At 44.5% G+C, this 15,913-nt stretch overlaps 1 protein-coding gene across 1 annotated transcript in view; it reads left to right on the top strand.

Moving 5' to 3' along the window:
* The window catches only part of LOC105487013 (solute carrier family 6 member 5), a 56,856-nt gene that overhangs the window by 26,295 nt on the left and 14,648 nt on the right, over positions 1-15,913 (top strand). Inside the window, exons 8-12 of the mRNA XM_011750277.2 lie at positions 841-944; positions 3,584-3,708; positions 9,253-9,365; positions 10,120-10,251; positions 11,422-11,521. Coding sequence (XP_011748579.2) covers positions 841-944; positions 3,584-3,708; positions 9,253-9,365; positions 10,120-10,251; positions 11,422-11,521 — 574 coding nt within the window. The remainder of the gene's footprint in view (positions 1-840; positions 945-3,583; positions 3,709-9,252; positions 9,366-10,119; positions 10,252-11,421; positions 11,522-15,913) is intronic.

Raw genomic sequence — 15,913 nt, 5'->3', positions numbered from 1 at the left:
TATAGAGTGTCAGAGCATAGTTTTGCTGGTGGGAAAATAACAGCATTTAGTGTAAACCACAAGCGATTCTATTTTTAAAATATTTTTACCTGAACCTTTTAAGGGCTCAGACACGTCTGAATACTTTTATACACCCACACAGGGCCAGCACAAGCTGAACTTTCTCTTTGCATATTCTGTACAGGCACATCTAACTCTAAAATTTCCAACTCAAAAACTACAAATGAGGGGGTGATTGTTGAAGGGGAACTGACTTTTCTCACCTTAAAGAAAATTCTGCTTTTCCAGGGTGTGTTAAGAACGCATAGCTAGGATTGAGTTTGATTGCACGTAACAGAAAGTCTCCACTTAATGGCAGGTAGGACGTGACACTATAAAGTCTACAGTGGCATAGAGGTTGCTTTACTAAGATTGGGGCTACAGAGTTTCAGAAATTTAATAGCAGTTGTAATCCACAGAAATGTCAGTTAAAAAGGGTTTTGATTTTGCATCCGTTAATATATTTTGCTGTTGTAAATTATTATTTTCTGAGAGTGTATTGACCTAAAGGAAGGACTCTCCCTTCCGTTTAGCTTTACGGGAGAGAAAAGATGAGCATGGCATGTAGTGTAGTTTATTGAGTTCCTCACCTTTGATACAGGAAGTTAAAATCTCCCAGGTAATTTACTGTGCCTTTGGTTTCCAAAGTGATTTATGTTCTCATTGATGTTGATGTCAGAAGTCATCTTGTCCCTGATGTTTCCCCTGGAAACATGATATGGCACTGGGTGTGTGAGACTCCCCTCCCCTGGGGCCAGTCTCCTTTATGGATCTTGAATCTCTTTCCCTTTTGCCTCTCAGGTATGGAAAGATGCTGCCACTCAGATTTTCTTCTCTTTATCTGCTGCATGGGGAGGCCTGATTACTCTCTCTTCTTACAACAAATTCCACAACAACTGCTACAGGTATGTAGAGGTGCTACAAGATCTGGGCATAGCTGGTGAGTGGGACAGAAGAATGGACTGAGTTATCAGACACCTGAGGCCACATCCTCACATTTCATCTTAGGGAGAGCTAGAGATTTGCCTCTGGCCTAGGACAAAACACGTGCTAAGGCCTAGGCACTGTCTTTTGAAGGCCTAGATCCTCACTTACATACCTGGCTCTGATACATGGTGGAGGCTCAAGTGGCTATTTATAGGATGGAAGCAAGTTTCTCTGGAGGTCATGTGCAGCCAGCTGTGTTCTGTGACAGTCATTTGTGAGCTACCTAATCTGTGGATACAGTGGACTGTGCCTTCAGATGGTCTTCCCTCTGTGTGGGGCTGTGACGTAATCTCTTCTTATAAAGACACCAGTCATATCAGTCACATTGGATCAGGGACCACTCTAATGACCTCATTTAGCTTAATTACCTCTTTAAAGACCCTCTTTCCAAATACAGTCACATTCTGAGATACTAGGGATTAGGATGACAAAATATGAATTTGGTAAGGGGGGGGAGCAGTAGGAAGATATGATTCAGTTCGTAATGGCCTTGAGTAACAGACTATGGTGTTTGAACTTCTTTGGTCACAACTGCTCATTAACCATTGACCCAAGTTAGTCTGAACACCATTAAAGGGTGAAGCATTGCTATCTTCTTTATTAGAAATGAGGCTGTGTGGTGTGGCAGAAATAACCCAGGCTGAGAGCTGGAAAGTCTAGATTCACATCCTGGCCCACACTATTAATTAGTCCATTACCTTCCCCTGGACCTCAGTTTCCTCATCAGTAAACTAAGGGGTCAGTCAAGGTGGATCATTTGCTGCACACTTCTAGGCTTTGCATGGTACAGGCATCATCTCATTCTGTCCTGGCAACAGCCTATGACAGCCTCATTGCTGCCATTTCAAATCAGAGTGGAAAGGAAGTGGATTGCTCAAGGTCATGCCGCTAAAAGGCAGGAGAAAAAAGATTTCAATGTAGCCCTGGGTTACAGTGTAACCCATCTAGCCGTGACCTCACATTTGAGAACAGGATGACTGAAGGTAAGCTGGGAAACCCTGGCTGTCTTACCAGCAGCAGGCTCTGCGATGAAGGTAGAGTTGCTGGGCTCTCTTCCCTCCCCTGCCCCTTTGTCCTTCTCAACCCTGTGTGTCCCAACTCCAGGCTACCCTCACATTTTAGGGTCATTTGACTTTCCCACTGCCTTCTCTTCCCTCACACATAGTTCCCGTCCTGGAGCCAACCAAGGCCCCATCTCCTCCATTTCTGTTCTGATGGACAGATTTACCCCTGCCCCTGGAATAATGTCTTAGTTTGTTCATATTGCTCTAACGAAATGCCATAGACTGAGTAATATGTTTTTCTTTCTTTATACATTTTTTGCTTTTATTATTTTTAAATGACACATAGTAATTATGCATATCTATGGAGTACAGTGTGATATTTCAGTACAAGTACACAATGTGCAATGATCAAATCAGGGTAATTAGCATATCCACTACCTCAAATAATTAGCATATCTACCACCTCAAACATTTATCATTTCTTTGTATTGGGAACATTGAAAATTCGTTCTTCTAGCTGTTTGAAAACATATAATAAATTGTTGTTAATATAGTCATTTTATAGTGCTATAGGATGATTTTTTTTTTAAGATGGAGTTTTGCTCTCGTTGCCCAGGCTGGAGTGCAATGACCAATCTCGGCTCACTGCAACATCCACCTCCCAGGTTCAAGCGATTCTCCTGCCTCGGCCTCCCAAGTAGCTGTGATTACAGGCATGTGCCACCATGCCCCACTAATTTTTTTTTTTGTGTGTATGTGTGTGTATTTAGTAGAGACGGGGTTTCACTATGTTGGTTAGGCTGATCTCAAACTCCTGACCTCAGGTGATCCACCTGCCTTGGCCTTCCAAAGTGCTGGGATTATAGGCGTGAGCCACCGTGCCCAGCTGGGATGGTTGTTAATATAGTCATCCTACAGTGCTGTAGAGCACTATAATTTATTTCTCCTATCTACCTATATTTTTGTATCTTTAACTGACTTTTGGCTATAAACAACAGACATTTATTGCTCACAGTTCTGGAGGCTGGCAAGTCCAAGTTCAAGGTGCCAGAATATTCAGTGTCTGGAGGGCTGCTCTCTGTTTCAAAGATGGCACCTTGTTGCTGTATCCTCATATGGTGGAAGAGGCAGACACATTCCCTTCAGCCTGTTTTATAAGGGCACTAATCCTATGAGTTGGCTCTGCCTTCCTGACTTAATCACTTTTCTAAAGCCCCACCTCTTAATACTATCAAATTGTGGATTAAGTTTCAGCCAATGAATTTGGGATGGGAGGGTTCAGACCATAGCAGATGAGTTGAGACCCTTTATATAGAATGTGGAGTCAGAGCTTTGGCCCAGAGGCCCTGAATCAGGGCTATTAGGGGATATCTTTTGAGCCTTTTGGTGCTTTTTAAATGAGTCCAAGGGAGCCTGTGGTTAGGACATGAACATACTTATATATAAAACACATGTGCAAGCAAACACGTGGGCACACATTTATGTGTCCTTCCCCTTGTCCCTTTCCACTCACCAAGCACATCTAATGGAAAACTCTGGTCTCTTCTTTCCAGGGACACTCTAATTGTAACCTGCACCAACAGTGCCACGAGCATCTTTGCCGGCTTCGTCATCTTCTCCGTTATTGGCTTTATGGCCAATGAACGCAAAGTCAACATTGAGAATGTGGCAGACCAAGGTACAGGACAGTTGTTACCCTGCTGTTGCAGGGCAGGTCCCAGGCCCATGTCACAAGCTCCTAATTTATACTATGCTGGGAAGTTGGCCTTCTGGAACAGGATAGAGGGTGGAGGAGCCCAGGTCCTTCTGTACAGTGGGACTGAGGAAGGCTCAAGTAGGAAGCTCACTACAGAGTCAGAACTGGCTTGTCTCTGACTAGAGGGATTGCTTTAAAAGCCCTCTTTCCTTCTCGTCTCCTCCCCTTCCTCTTACCTTGCCCCTCTTAATTTAGCTCCAGCCTATAGAAGTGAGGGTTATACCTGTTAGGTATGAGTAGAGAATTTATTAGGCAAACCATTGCCTCAGGAGCTGATGTGGGCACAGGCTGCTGTAGGATGACATTCCTTGCAGAAGGCCCTGTCGAAACCAAGGCTTAGTGAGAGAACTGACTTCAGAGGACCATTTTCCTTACAAAGCACTTTTCTGATTGTTAGGTCAAATGTGCTTTCAGGGCCTTCTGCTTAGTTAGCAATGCAGACCTGCAATTTTTTTCCCCAGTGGGTAGAAAGGTTGGATCGTGCTGGGTGGGTGGAGAGGCATGTGGAATAAATGTTTACTCTCTATCCAAATGATCTTTTTATTAATGGCTAACATTTGTATGATGTTTTCAAGTTTACAAAGAGCTTTCATTTTTATTTCATTTAATCCATATTACTAGGACAGCATTTTGCAGAGAGAGCATTCAAGATTTTAGTACAAAGGATTTGGATATTTAGTAGGTTTCAGTGATTAAGGGATTTCATTGTGTTTATTGTTTACCATTATGATCTCATTCTCAATTCAGACATTTATGGGATGCCTAGTGTGTTGGTCCTGTGCCTCATGCTGTGGGGCATGACTATGGCCCTGGACAACCAAGGGGTGTACCTGTGAGAGGCTTGTCTGGGCAGTTATCTTCCTTCAAGCAGCTGACTGCCATTCTCAGATAATGTTTCAGATGTGGTGAGAGAACTAAGCCCTGGAAATTTCACCTTTTTGGACACTAAGATTTCTTCTGGTTCCCTAAGGATAATTCATTACTGCGCCAGTTCATGCTGATAGTACACCCAGGGCCTCAAAGAGTTACAGAGCCAGCACGTTCCAGGGGTGCAATTATCTCTCCCTGGAGAGGCTGTGAAACCCTGAGGGGTGTTTGGTTCTGCAGCAATGCACTAAATTAGAGGGGCCCCAGGAGATAAGCAATGGCTCTGGCTGGTTGAGAATTCTCAGATACCCTGGGAGGCAGGGAGGGAAAGTGAGAGGGTAAACAGGTTTTGTACTTAGAGGTACTGGAGTCACTTCCAGCTGTCCTGTAACCTCATTTCCTCCTAGCAGAGTGGTTGGAGCAGATAGGTTCTGTCCCATTTTCTAGAAGATCTTAGGCATTTTACTTTCTGTGACATTACTGAGTTCTTTTGGAACCAGTGGCCAACCTGCTAGAGACTATGAATCCTGAGATGTGGGCCAGGTTAGTAAACGATTCTGAACTCTTTTCTGCTCCAGGAAAGGGATTTCTGGGGAGATATTGCAAAACCTCGAATAGAATGTTGTTTTTCTGGTATGTAAAATGAAGCCAACAAATTGCCCATGTTTTCCTCTGAAATTTCTCCTTGCCAGTGTTTTTTCACTTCCTTTGATTTGAACAAGGATAAGGGCACTTCTAACAGGTTCTAACCTGTTGTGTTAATACTTGTCTCTGGCACGGGGACAGTGGGCCTCATCTCCCATGGGAGAGGGTCCATGAGATCTTCTCCCAGACCCACTGGGGAAGCTTTCCTGCTCATCTGAACCTGCATGTATTTTTATATGTGCTTTACAGGCTTGTCTTACTTGCCTCGATATGATGGAGGCTCTGCAGAATATAGGACAGAAATTTGGGGTCAGGTCTGCATTAAACCCGAGCTCCATTTCATCCTTGCTGGGCAACACTGGCATATAGACATTCAGGCCATTTTTGCTGACCCAACTTTGGTAACTAAGTTTTGACCTTTAGTCAAATAGAGGTTCTCCTGAATGACCTAACACTATTCAATTTAGTTTACCACTCCCTTCTAAAAGAGGCATTTCTATCAAAATGATCATCCGAAATCTTGGTCTTATCAAAATTTTGAGGGGCTGAGGATGGGTAGGATTGGTGAAGAGACCAGGCTGTCTTTTGCTTTTGTGATAGACATAGGGAAGGGGGCATGTTCTTCTTGGGGATCTGCTCTAGAAAAGCAGCTTCCAGGGAAGTTAGGCCTTCAGAGCCATCTCCCCACCATATGCATTGCCACCTATGGAGCGGTGACTCATGTTCAGAATCTATCCTGAAGCCAAACAAAGATGCTTATCCAGCAGCAGAAAAACTCAGACCAGAGTAGATAAGCAGAAATGTGCATATTTATTTAGCATTCCCAGGTGTAGGCAACTCTCAGCTAAACAGAGCACTAGAAATACTACCTTGGTTCCCTTGCTCCTTAATAGTTCAGATACCTTACTGATCAAAATGAGCATTCTCAAACGGCACTGATGCCCCACTTCCATGCAGCCATCTGCCTATCACCTGTATCCCAATCCTTCTGCCCACAGGCACAGAAGTCCAGCTGGCATATCCTCAGAGAGCTCATTCAATTTGTAATAGTTATCACAGCACAGTGGCTACCCAAGCTGTGCTATGGGCCTTGATGCATTGCATTGACCAGAGCCCCTTGCTGTGTCTTTAGTGGCGCTCTAGGATAAAGGAGGCTCTCGTGGTAGGATCTCTGGGGACTCTGCTCAAGTTACTGAAATGTGGAGCCCCTTTGATCCCCTTTCACAAGACCAATAATAGTCTATGTATTCTGAGTTCCTAGTATGTCCAGGCATTGTTCTAAGCTTTTTACTTGTGTTGATGCATTTAATTCTCACAGAAGCTCTATAAAGGTAGGTACTATTACTATTTCCATTGTGTGGATAAAGAAACTAAAATTTGTCTGGAAAGAACAAGTGACTCCCCTAAGTCCTCTGCCAGTAAGAGGTACAGCCATTTTTTTTTTGTTTTTGTTCTTTTTTGAGATGGAGTCTTGCTCTGTCACCCAGGCTGGAGTGCAGTGGTGCCATCTTGGCTCACTGAACAACTTCCGCCTCCCCTGTTCACACCATTCTCCTGCCTCAGCCTCCTGAGTAGCTGGGACTACAGGCGCCTGCCACCATGCCCGATTAAATTTTGTATTTTTAGTAGAGACTGGGTTTCACTATATTGGCCAGGCTAGTATTGAACTCCTGACCTTGTGATCCGCCCGCCTTGGCCTCCCAAAGTGTTGGGATTATAGGCGTGAGCCACCGAATCCCGCCACCAGTTTTTTAATCCATGAGGAAGAGAGCCTGTACTCCAGTCACTGGGCTCTACTGCCACCTAGTGGGAGAGGAGAGAGGCAGAACCTGGCCTCCATCAGACTGGCCATATACTTTTTAACATCTAATGATGTTATTCCCTAGATGACTCTGCTCGCCATCAGCCTTGGGTAAGTGGAGTCTGCTGTAATTTAGCTTGCACATTCCGCCTTCACCTGGGTGCTTTAGGGAGGCAGCTGAAATGGAAGCAGGCTGAATATTTTGAAATCACTTCCTTCCTCTAAAAAAGCTGTAAAGCCCAAAGGGTGGAATCCTGTTAAAGTAAGCCGCTGAGGACCTCTGCTAGTGGCCATTGAAGACCTTCTTGTCGGCTTTATGGGCATGACTGTCGTGAGAGCATTAAACTGACTTCCTTGTTGTTCTGCATTTGAGACCTATTTTGAACTTTAGTTTAATACAGACTTTTCTTTTATGGTTCACATAGGGAGCCTTCAGAGACTGGCTCTACAGTCTGTTCAATAAATGCATAAAGTGGGGAAATCTCAGGCATTTGAAGCTTTATATTTTAAATACACCAAGGCCCTAGGCAACATCAGGAACTAACAACCTGATAAATTCCAGTTTAAAAAAGTGCTGTTATGCTTGCGTTATAAACATTCTAGGTGCTGTGACTTCTGGCCGCGGATGTGTGCTGCCTGTGGATTATCCCGGTGCCCACATTCACTTGTCTCTGCCCATTATCGTTTAGTTTTCTACTTACAGGGAAATTCACAACTGCTGTGTCTTTAGCCACTTTTAGTTACAGTAATCTTCCCAGTGAGGCCGTGAGGCAGGGAGAATGACTGGCAGGGTTTTATGATAGCAGAGAAAACTGCCGCTCAGACATCCCCAGCAAGACCCACATGAAGTGTTCTAGAGTAAACCTGAATCAGAACCGCTAACTTCCAAGTTCATAGTCCACTCATAGTAGAAGATAATAATCTGTGGGTGTTGATGATGTAGGGGGTACTGGGCTCAGTGTTTTATCTGCGTTTTCTCATTTGTTCATTGTAGCCACCTTGTGAGGTCCTATTTTTATCCCCATCTTACAGATGGACAAAATTGAGGCTTACAGAAATTAAATAATTTGTATTTTATCCCCATCTTACAGATGGACAAAATTGAGGCTTACAGAAATTAAATAATTTGTCTAGGGTTGCACAGATGGTAAGTCATGGAATATGGATTTGGACCAGATCTGACCCTTAGAGACCGAACCCTCTTAATCCTCACATGATGTTTCATGCACCGCCCCACCAACCCAACTAACTACTAGGACTGGCACCATTTATACCAATAGTGCAAGATCCTGAAAGTGTTAGATTCATATTTTATGTGAATGTTTTCTCCTGGAGGACTAAATAGGAGGAAGGGTAGTTAAAGGAAGAAATACTAATGCATTTCTTCGTAGACTTAATACTTCGGTGATGGGCTGATCTGTGCAGTACACCACCATGGCACATGTTTACCTGTGTAACAAACCTGCACGTCCTGCACACGCACCCCAAAACTTCATAAAATAATTAAAGGAAGAAATAATGTCATTCTGGTCATGTTCCAACTTTTAGAGCAGGGATTCTCAAACCTCAGCACTACTGACATTTGAGACAGGATAATTCTTTGTTGGCAAGAAGCTCTCTTGTGCACTGTAAGATGCTTAGCAGCATCCCTTGCCTCCACCCACTAGATGCCAGTAGTTATCCTACCCCTACCCCCAGCTCACCCCTGAGAATAAAAAATGTCTGCAGACATTGCTAAATATCCCCTGGGGTGCAAAATCACTGCTGGTTGAGTACTACTGCTCTAACGGGTAATTAATTACATTTTCCCTTAATTCATCCAATACGAAGATGGAGTTTCTCATCCTATGTACATGGCACACAACCTAGCCGTGGAGTCCAGTAGAGTTGCCTCTGAGTCTCTGCTTAGACACTATTTTAGGCCTCTCCTGTGAGTTCTCCTAGCTGTTGACCTAATTCCCTTGGTCTTTTTCTTCAAGAAGCCTATGGTTTAATTGAGGAAATGGATAGAGATGAGTGAAAAATAACTAACAGTGGAAGCAGCATATAAGAAGTAATAAATGAAGATCTCAGCAGAGAGAAGGCCCTCTGGGCTCCAGGAAGAGCGGCCTTGAGTAGGGCCTGCCTGCAATCATCTGTCTCGTTCCTTCCAGGGCCAGGCATTGCATTTGTGGTTTACCCGGAAGCCTTAACCAGGCTGCCTCTCTCTCCGTTCTGGGCCATCATCTTTTTCCTGATGCTCCTCACTCTTGGACTTGACACTATGGTGAGCCCCTTTGCCATCAGTCTCTATCCCAGACTCCTCTTGAAGACTCCCCCTCTTCTGGGTCCTGGGTTCACCCTTCAGGAGAGCGGTAGGCTTAGGGGTGTCTGAATGCTTCTCCCGAGAGATCTGGAGATGTTGAAGTGCCTGCGTAGGGCTCAGGATCACCTTGTATTTTGGGTACTCACGTAATGGTGCAAGAGAGTCGTCCTCTCTCTTTCCTTCTCCCTCTGTTCTATGTGGCAATTTTTAGTCTGTGTGCTTCCTGCCTTCGTGTCATTTTGCCAAAGCAAATTCTGTAGGGCTGGATGAGAAATAATGTGAAGTCAATTTTAGGGGAATTGCTGTGGGGCTGAGACAACCACAGATCATGCTGACAGGTGCTCAGAGTTTAGTCCTTGGGTGCAAAGAGGGTTTTTCCTCAAGTAGAAGAGCAAATGCAAGGTAAACTGGAGGATACGAATTTACATCTCATGAATACAAAATGAAACTTAAAATGTCCTAATGGGTGAATATGAATGCAAGTCTCTGGGGGTTGGAAGTACAATTTTTAAAGCTCACATCCTGCTTGGGTTCTCTTGGTTGCCCTTGTGGGTTGGACCCCAAGGAGGCTTTTTAGACCCATTGAGGGAATGCCATCCTAAAAACCAAACCTAACACAAATACAGCTTTCCTGGATGGGACATGCAAAGGGCTTGGGGGTACCTCCTGGGTGGTACAGTTTGACTCAGATGTTCATTTCCTGACACGGTTTCAGTTTGCCACCATCGAGACCATAGTGACCTCCATCTCAGATGAGTTTCCCAAGTACCTGCGCACACACAAGCCAGTGTTTACTCTGGGCTGCTGCATTTGTTTCTTCATCATGGGTTTTCCAATGATCACTCAGGTAAGCTGCCTCCTGGGCACAGGCTTGCGGTGGGGATAGGTGGGTGGGGGAGCCAATGGCTATCTGTCCTTCAACCCTTAGCAGCTCTCAGACCTTATAATCAAAGGCAAATCACTGCCATTTCCATGTAGATGGCACCAGTTCATTAGGGATTCTGACTGTAGAGGGAAATATGTCATCTTGGCTACCAGTGATGCTTCTAGTATCTCATAATTGAGATGTAGCCTTATTGAGCCAACAAGGCAGGTGTGTCCTACTTTAAGAAAATAGAATACGTGGCTTGGTGCAGTGGCGCATGTCTCTATTCCCAGCTACTTGGGAGGCTGAGGCAGAAGGATTGCTTGAGGCCAGGAGTTCAAGGTTGCAGTGTGCTCTGATTGCATCTGTGACCAACCACTATACTCCTGCCCGGGCAACAATGTGGGACCCCGCCTCTAAAAAGGTAAATAAAAAATTAGGAAAAAGAAAACAGAATACATAAAAATCTTTATTTACCAACCAGGTACATTTTCTGATGATTACTGTCATGTATGAGTCAACAGGCACTTCAGTTTCTTCTAGTCCTGAGTGTCTTGGTAAATTGTGTTAACTCACTCAGTATATATATTGCTTTTGTTGTCTCTGTGGCCTTGAGCAATCTAACTACCAGGGCTTTAATTTCTTCCTCTGTAAAATAATGGATTGGAATGTGAAGGTCTCTGCACCTTATTTATTGTTGGGAGACTTAAAGAGTGAGGTAGAGATTCATGGGGATGTGTGAGAAATACCCAGAGACACCTAAAGGTCATCGGAAGGTCAATTGAATGCAGATACATAGGTGGATATGATCAATTGCTTAAAGCAAAAATAAAGCAATCTGGCTGCTTTCACATATACTTCTTCAGAGGTTGACCTTTGCCTTCCAAGAATAAGATGTTAAATCGCTTTTTTTGGTGCTTGTTATATTGATTAGCTCGGAGTCTGTTGAGGAACTGCTTTGCTGACACAGCAAGGCCTCCAGCTTACATGCTGGACCAGGTGTAGGTTACTGCTATTGAAAGGAGGGGAGATACATGGACTCCTGTTTGCACCTGACTCTTCTTAGGATTGAGATAACTGGCTGTAAAACATGGGAAGAGATAGCCTGGCTCCAGGACGTATTTGATATTGGTTGTTTCTCTCTCCTGTTAGGGTGGAATTTACATGTTTCAGCTTGTGGACACCTATGCTGCCTCCTATGCCCTTGTCATCATTGCCATTTTTGAGCTCGTGGGGATCTCTTATGTGTATGGTAAGGAAATCACTGTGCCTGTTGCTGAAGTAGAGCTTGAGTGTCGGTAAGGCATTCATGGCAAGCAGATTTTCCATACTTAATAAGACAATACAAGGCTTAAATTGCAACTATTTAGGAAACCTAAGAGAGCTGCACCTTTGTTTCCAAACTTGCCTCAAGACCACTGTGATCCAAATTTAATAGGGAAACAAGAGGTGGCTGAAGATGCAACTTAAAAATCTTTGTATCAGAAATTCCTAGGACTCAGATACCCCTTTGGGTGTGGTCTGGCATGTGAACAGTTAATTGAACAATGGCCAGATCAGGGAGAAGGAGGCTACTTTGCAGGCATGAAATTATTTCCTGATCTTCAGTGCCCATGCAGCTTGAATTGAGGGATAACTTTGTAGCTGGTCCCTGGGTACTGTAGTGAGAAGAGACCACTCAGCTCACAGATCCTTAGGAAACTTTATTAGCATCATAGGTGCCTGTGATGCAATATCTCAATCTCAGATTTTTCCAGGAATACACTTCCAGTTGTCTTACAGTTTATCCTTCTTACTATCACAATAGCAACCAGCTCGCCATATCAGTGGGGCCATTATCAAGAACAGAAATGGTGAGCTTGGCCGGGCGCGGTGGCTCAAGCCTGTAATCCCAGCACTTTGGGAGGCCGAGATGGGCGGATCACGAGGTCAGGAGATCGAGACCATCCTGGCTAACACGGTGAAACCCTGTCTCTACTAAAAAATACAAAAAAACTATCCAGGCGAGGTGGCGGGCGCCTGTAGTCCCAGCTACTCGGGAGGCTGAGGCAGGAGAATGGCGTAAACCTGGGAGGCGGAGCTTGCAGTGAGCTGAGATCCAGCCCCTGCACTCCAGCCTGGGTGACAGAGCGAGACTCCGTCTCAAAAAAAAAAAAAAAAAAAAAGAAATGGTGAGCTATCAGATGTCATCTTTGCCCTTTGTGTGGAAGTGTTTGTCCTCGGGTTTCAAGGGTATCTCCTGGTCCCTTGTATGCACTGTCAGTTAAAGAAAGTCCTATTTGATTCAAGGCCCTACTGACTTCTTTCTGCTTGGAAGCCTGCTCAGAACTGTCCCGAGGCCTCACTTATATATATATATAGAGAGAGAGAGAGAGAGAGAGAGCGCGCCACCATAGCAAATATCTGGAAGGTGAACATTTCAAGTTCAGATTATCTAACTGTACTTCAGAGCTCAAAAGAGACAGCAACATATTCTAAGCCAAAAGGAAGTAAAAGATATTATTTGGAATGCAGGATATGCTTGAGGGACAAATGTACCATCTGGAGCCCAAAGGAAGAGGGGTCTAGGCCAGAGGGGTCTGCAGAGCTCTGCAGGTATCCCCGTTACGAGCATCTTATTTTTAAAGTAATTGTTAGCCTCCACCCAACAGGTGCTTAACAGCGTCTTGGTTTTCTGGAAAGCTCATTAAAATAAAGGGGGTGGAGTGAGAATCCAGAGGGAAAAAAGAAACCTCCTGTGTAAACATCCTGGTACTCACTCCAGAAACAGGATGATACTTGCAGTCAGTTTTGGACATTGGTAGAAGGGGAATTTATCTCAGATTAGAGACTACATCCCCACTGCAGGGAGAGTTTAGTTCCTGGCAAGAGAGGTGGGCAGGCATGCCAGCTGTCCTGATGAGATCAGAGACCAAGCTGCCAGCACTTTTGGCTGATAAGACAGCCTGGATCCTGCAGTGATGGTGTGATTGAAGACCTGCTGTCGGAGTTAGGGTGAGGCTTCAAAGTGCTTTCTAGCTGAGCAGAGAGTGGTAGAAACCCAGTGAAATCCACCACAGGCAATCATAACTTTCTGCCCAGAAACTAAAGACCTTGCCAGGAGAGGCAAGAAGAAGCCTCCAAGGTCCTTCTTTGGCAACTCAGTCCCTCATGGGTCTACGTGTAAGCTGAGGTCACCAGATGATCAGTTGGCAAAGTCAGGAAAGCTCTTTATTTGCAGCACTGGCCCAAGTGCAAGTAACTATCTCATTTCCATCTTCTGTTACCTGTACCCTAACTGCTGATTGCCACAAAGGGCACGTCTGCACAGCTCTTCCCTATAAAACAGGGCTGTTCAGGATGGTTTAAAACATAATTAAAATAGGAACCTCTTAATATTTCTGTTTTTTGGAATCAAATAGCTTGTCCCCCACCCCCATACAAATCTAGTCATAGGTTTCTTAGTTCTGAAGGAAAAAATAAATCCTGAGTGCTTTAGTCCCTGGGCTATGTTAATTTTCCTTGGGACCACCCAGGGAATCCCCTGGTTTCTAAGTAAGAGTGCTGGTGTTGGGTTTGCCTCCAGAATCAGGTTGCCTCTGTGCTGGGCTCAGGTTGAACCTGACTTCTGCAGTGTCAGATGTGTCCGTACGCCTCTGATTAGGATCTGGATGGAATTCTAAGAAGTGAATCTCAGGAAGAAAAATAAGCTAACATGACTGTTTGAGGTTAAAAAAAAAAAAAAAAAAAAAAACCTGCACAAATCTGTAATTTATATCCCAGAAGACAGTGTATTCTTTATTGAGATCATGAGGCCTCAAACCAGTGCAGAGTTCATTTAAAATAGTAGAACATAAACCTGTGAAGGGTTAAAATGAACCTGACTCACCTGGTGTACTACCTTCCTAGCCAGAATTTTAAAAAGCCAGTGAATTGAAGAGATTTGTGTTTTCTTCTTGTTTCTAATAATCTCTAGATTCTAGAGGATATCATCCAAACGTTTGAAATATGGCAGGTACAATTTTCAAGTTTTATTAGATTGAAACAGTTGTTTGACGTTCTCAAGTCAACATGCCTCAATGGCCAATAGCTGGCTTCGAGGTATCCAGGTTTAAAGGTAAAACTCCCTGAGTTTTGTGTAGAAGTGGTCCCTTCAGCAGACTTTTATCTAAGTAGAGTCATTTTGAAAAAATGATTTGCATTTTTCTGGAGCCAGTACAGTGGTCTTTTGGCTGGAGGAACAATGTGATTGAACAGCCACCACCTGTGCTCACAGAGGAACCACACCTGGCCACCCAGGAGGGCAAGCAGCCCCTATGAACAATATCCAGACCAAGGGCATGGGTGTGGTTTAGAGAGGCAAAAGCCACAAAGGTGCATGGGGGAAAGTGACTGACTGGTTGAAGCAAGTCCTTGACATCTCAGTTCAGGATCTTTTGGTTGTATGCAGTTTGTCATGGACTGATTTCTGAGCCTCATATCTGTTTGAGTCTAAAATAATAGCCACAGGTTCACCACCTTTTTGTTTCCCCTGCTGTTTTTTTACTAATTCAGACTCATTTTTGAGAAGCAGCTGCTCAGAGCCCTTTTGGGGCCTGACTACTTGCCCTCTTACCTCTCCAGGCTCAAGGTCATGCAGCAGGCAAGTCCCTCTTGCCCATGCTCAAGGCTCCATGAACAATTCCTTAATCATGAGTTAGGCCTTGAAGGCAAGATGGATGTGGATTAGGGGAAAGGAGAAAGCAGGCAGAGGAAGCCATATAAACAGAGGCCTAAGATGAAAATAGCTGTTGACTCAGTGAAGGACTCAGGTGGGGACTTGAATGTGGGCCAAGGTCTGGGTGCTGTGAGCGAGGCAGAGGCTGGAGGAACTGGAGAGCTTGACTCGGGAATGGGCACGGTGCAGGAGGGTTGCATAAGGGGGGAAATGACTTTCCAGGCTTCAAACTGGCCCTGGAACCCAAGCCTTTTCACTCTTGGTCCCAGGACTGCTCCTCTTCATTAAGTTGTCTCTTGCTGAAAACTGAGCACCCATGATCCACCCCTTCCTACAACCTGGGGTCCAGATCTTTATTCTCTCTTGGGGGGCTTGGGCACTTCTACCATGACACCCTCCTCTTATAGGAGGCTGCTTATGTGTATTCCTTAGGTCTAACTTTGAGCCCTATCATAACAGTGTCCCCAGTCAAGCCACATGCCACCGTCTCTTGGGGATGGTTTCATGAAGGGGAAAAACATGGCAACAGGATTGATGCTAATAATAGAAATTTCTAGAATCTCTCTCTCTCTTTTTTTTTTGTTTTTAGAAAAAGAACTGAGGCCTGCTGTTGGTGCTTTATATATATTTTTCAGGGCCTCAGCTTTGACTTCTATTTATTTTATTCTCTCCCCTCACTTATGCTCAGAGGTCCTAGTGTTCAGAGGCCACTCATTTGAAGGTGTGTAATAAAAACTAAAGGAGACTAACAAATCCAAAGGTGATCAGGTCAGCTGCTCAAAGCATGCAGTTCTCGCCTGTAGACCCAAGAAAGCAACCTGGAGTGTCCTTGCATCATGGATTGACCTCTCTGGAAAAGCCTTAAGAGCTCATTCGGCTCAGTCTCCCCAATGAACAACAGCTTGGGCAGGGAGACTGTTTCACCTAAGGTCACACAGTGAGTCAGTA

The sequence above is a fragment of the Macaca nemestrina genome, chromosome 12 (genome assembly GCF_043159975.1).
Source record: "Macaca nemestrina isolate mMacNem1 chromosome 12, mMacNem.hap1, whole genome shotgun sequence".
Taxonomy (NCBI): domain Eukaryota; kingdom Metazoa; phylum Chordata; class Mammalia; order Primates; family Cercopithecidae; genus Macaca; species Macaca nemestrina.
The sequence above is the reverse complement of the archived record's forward strand: the minus strand, read 5'-3'. Positions and strand labels throughout refer to the sequence as shown.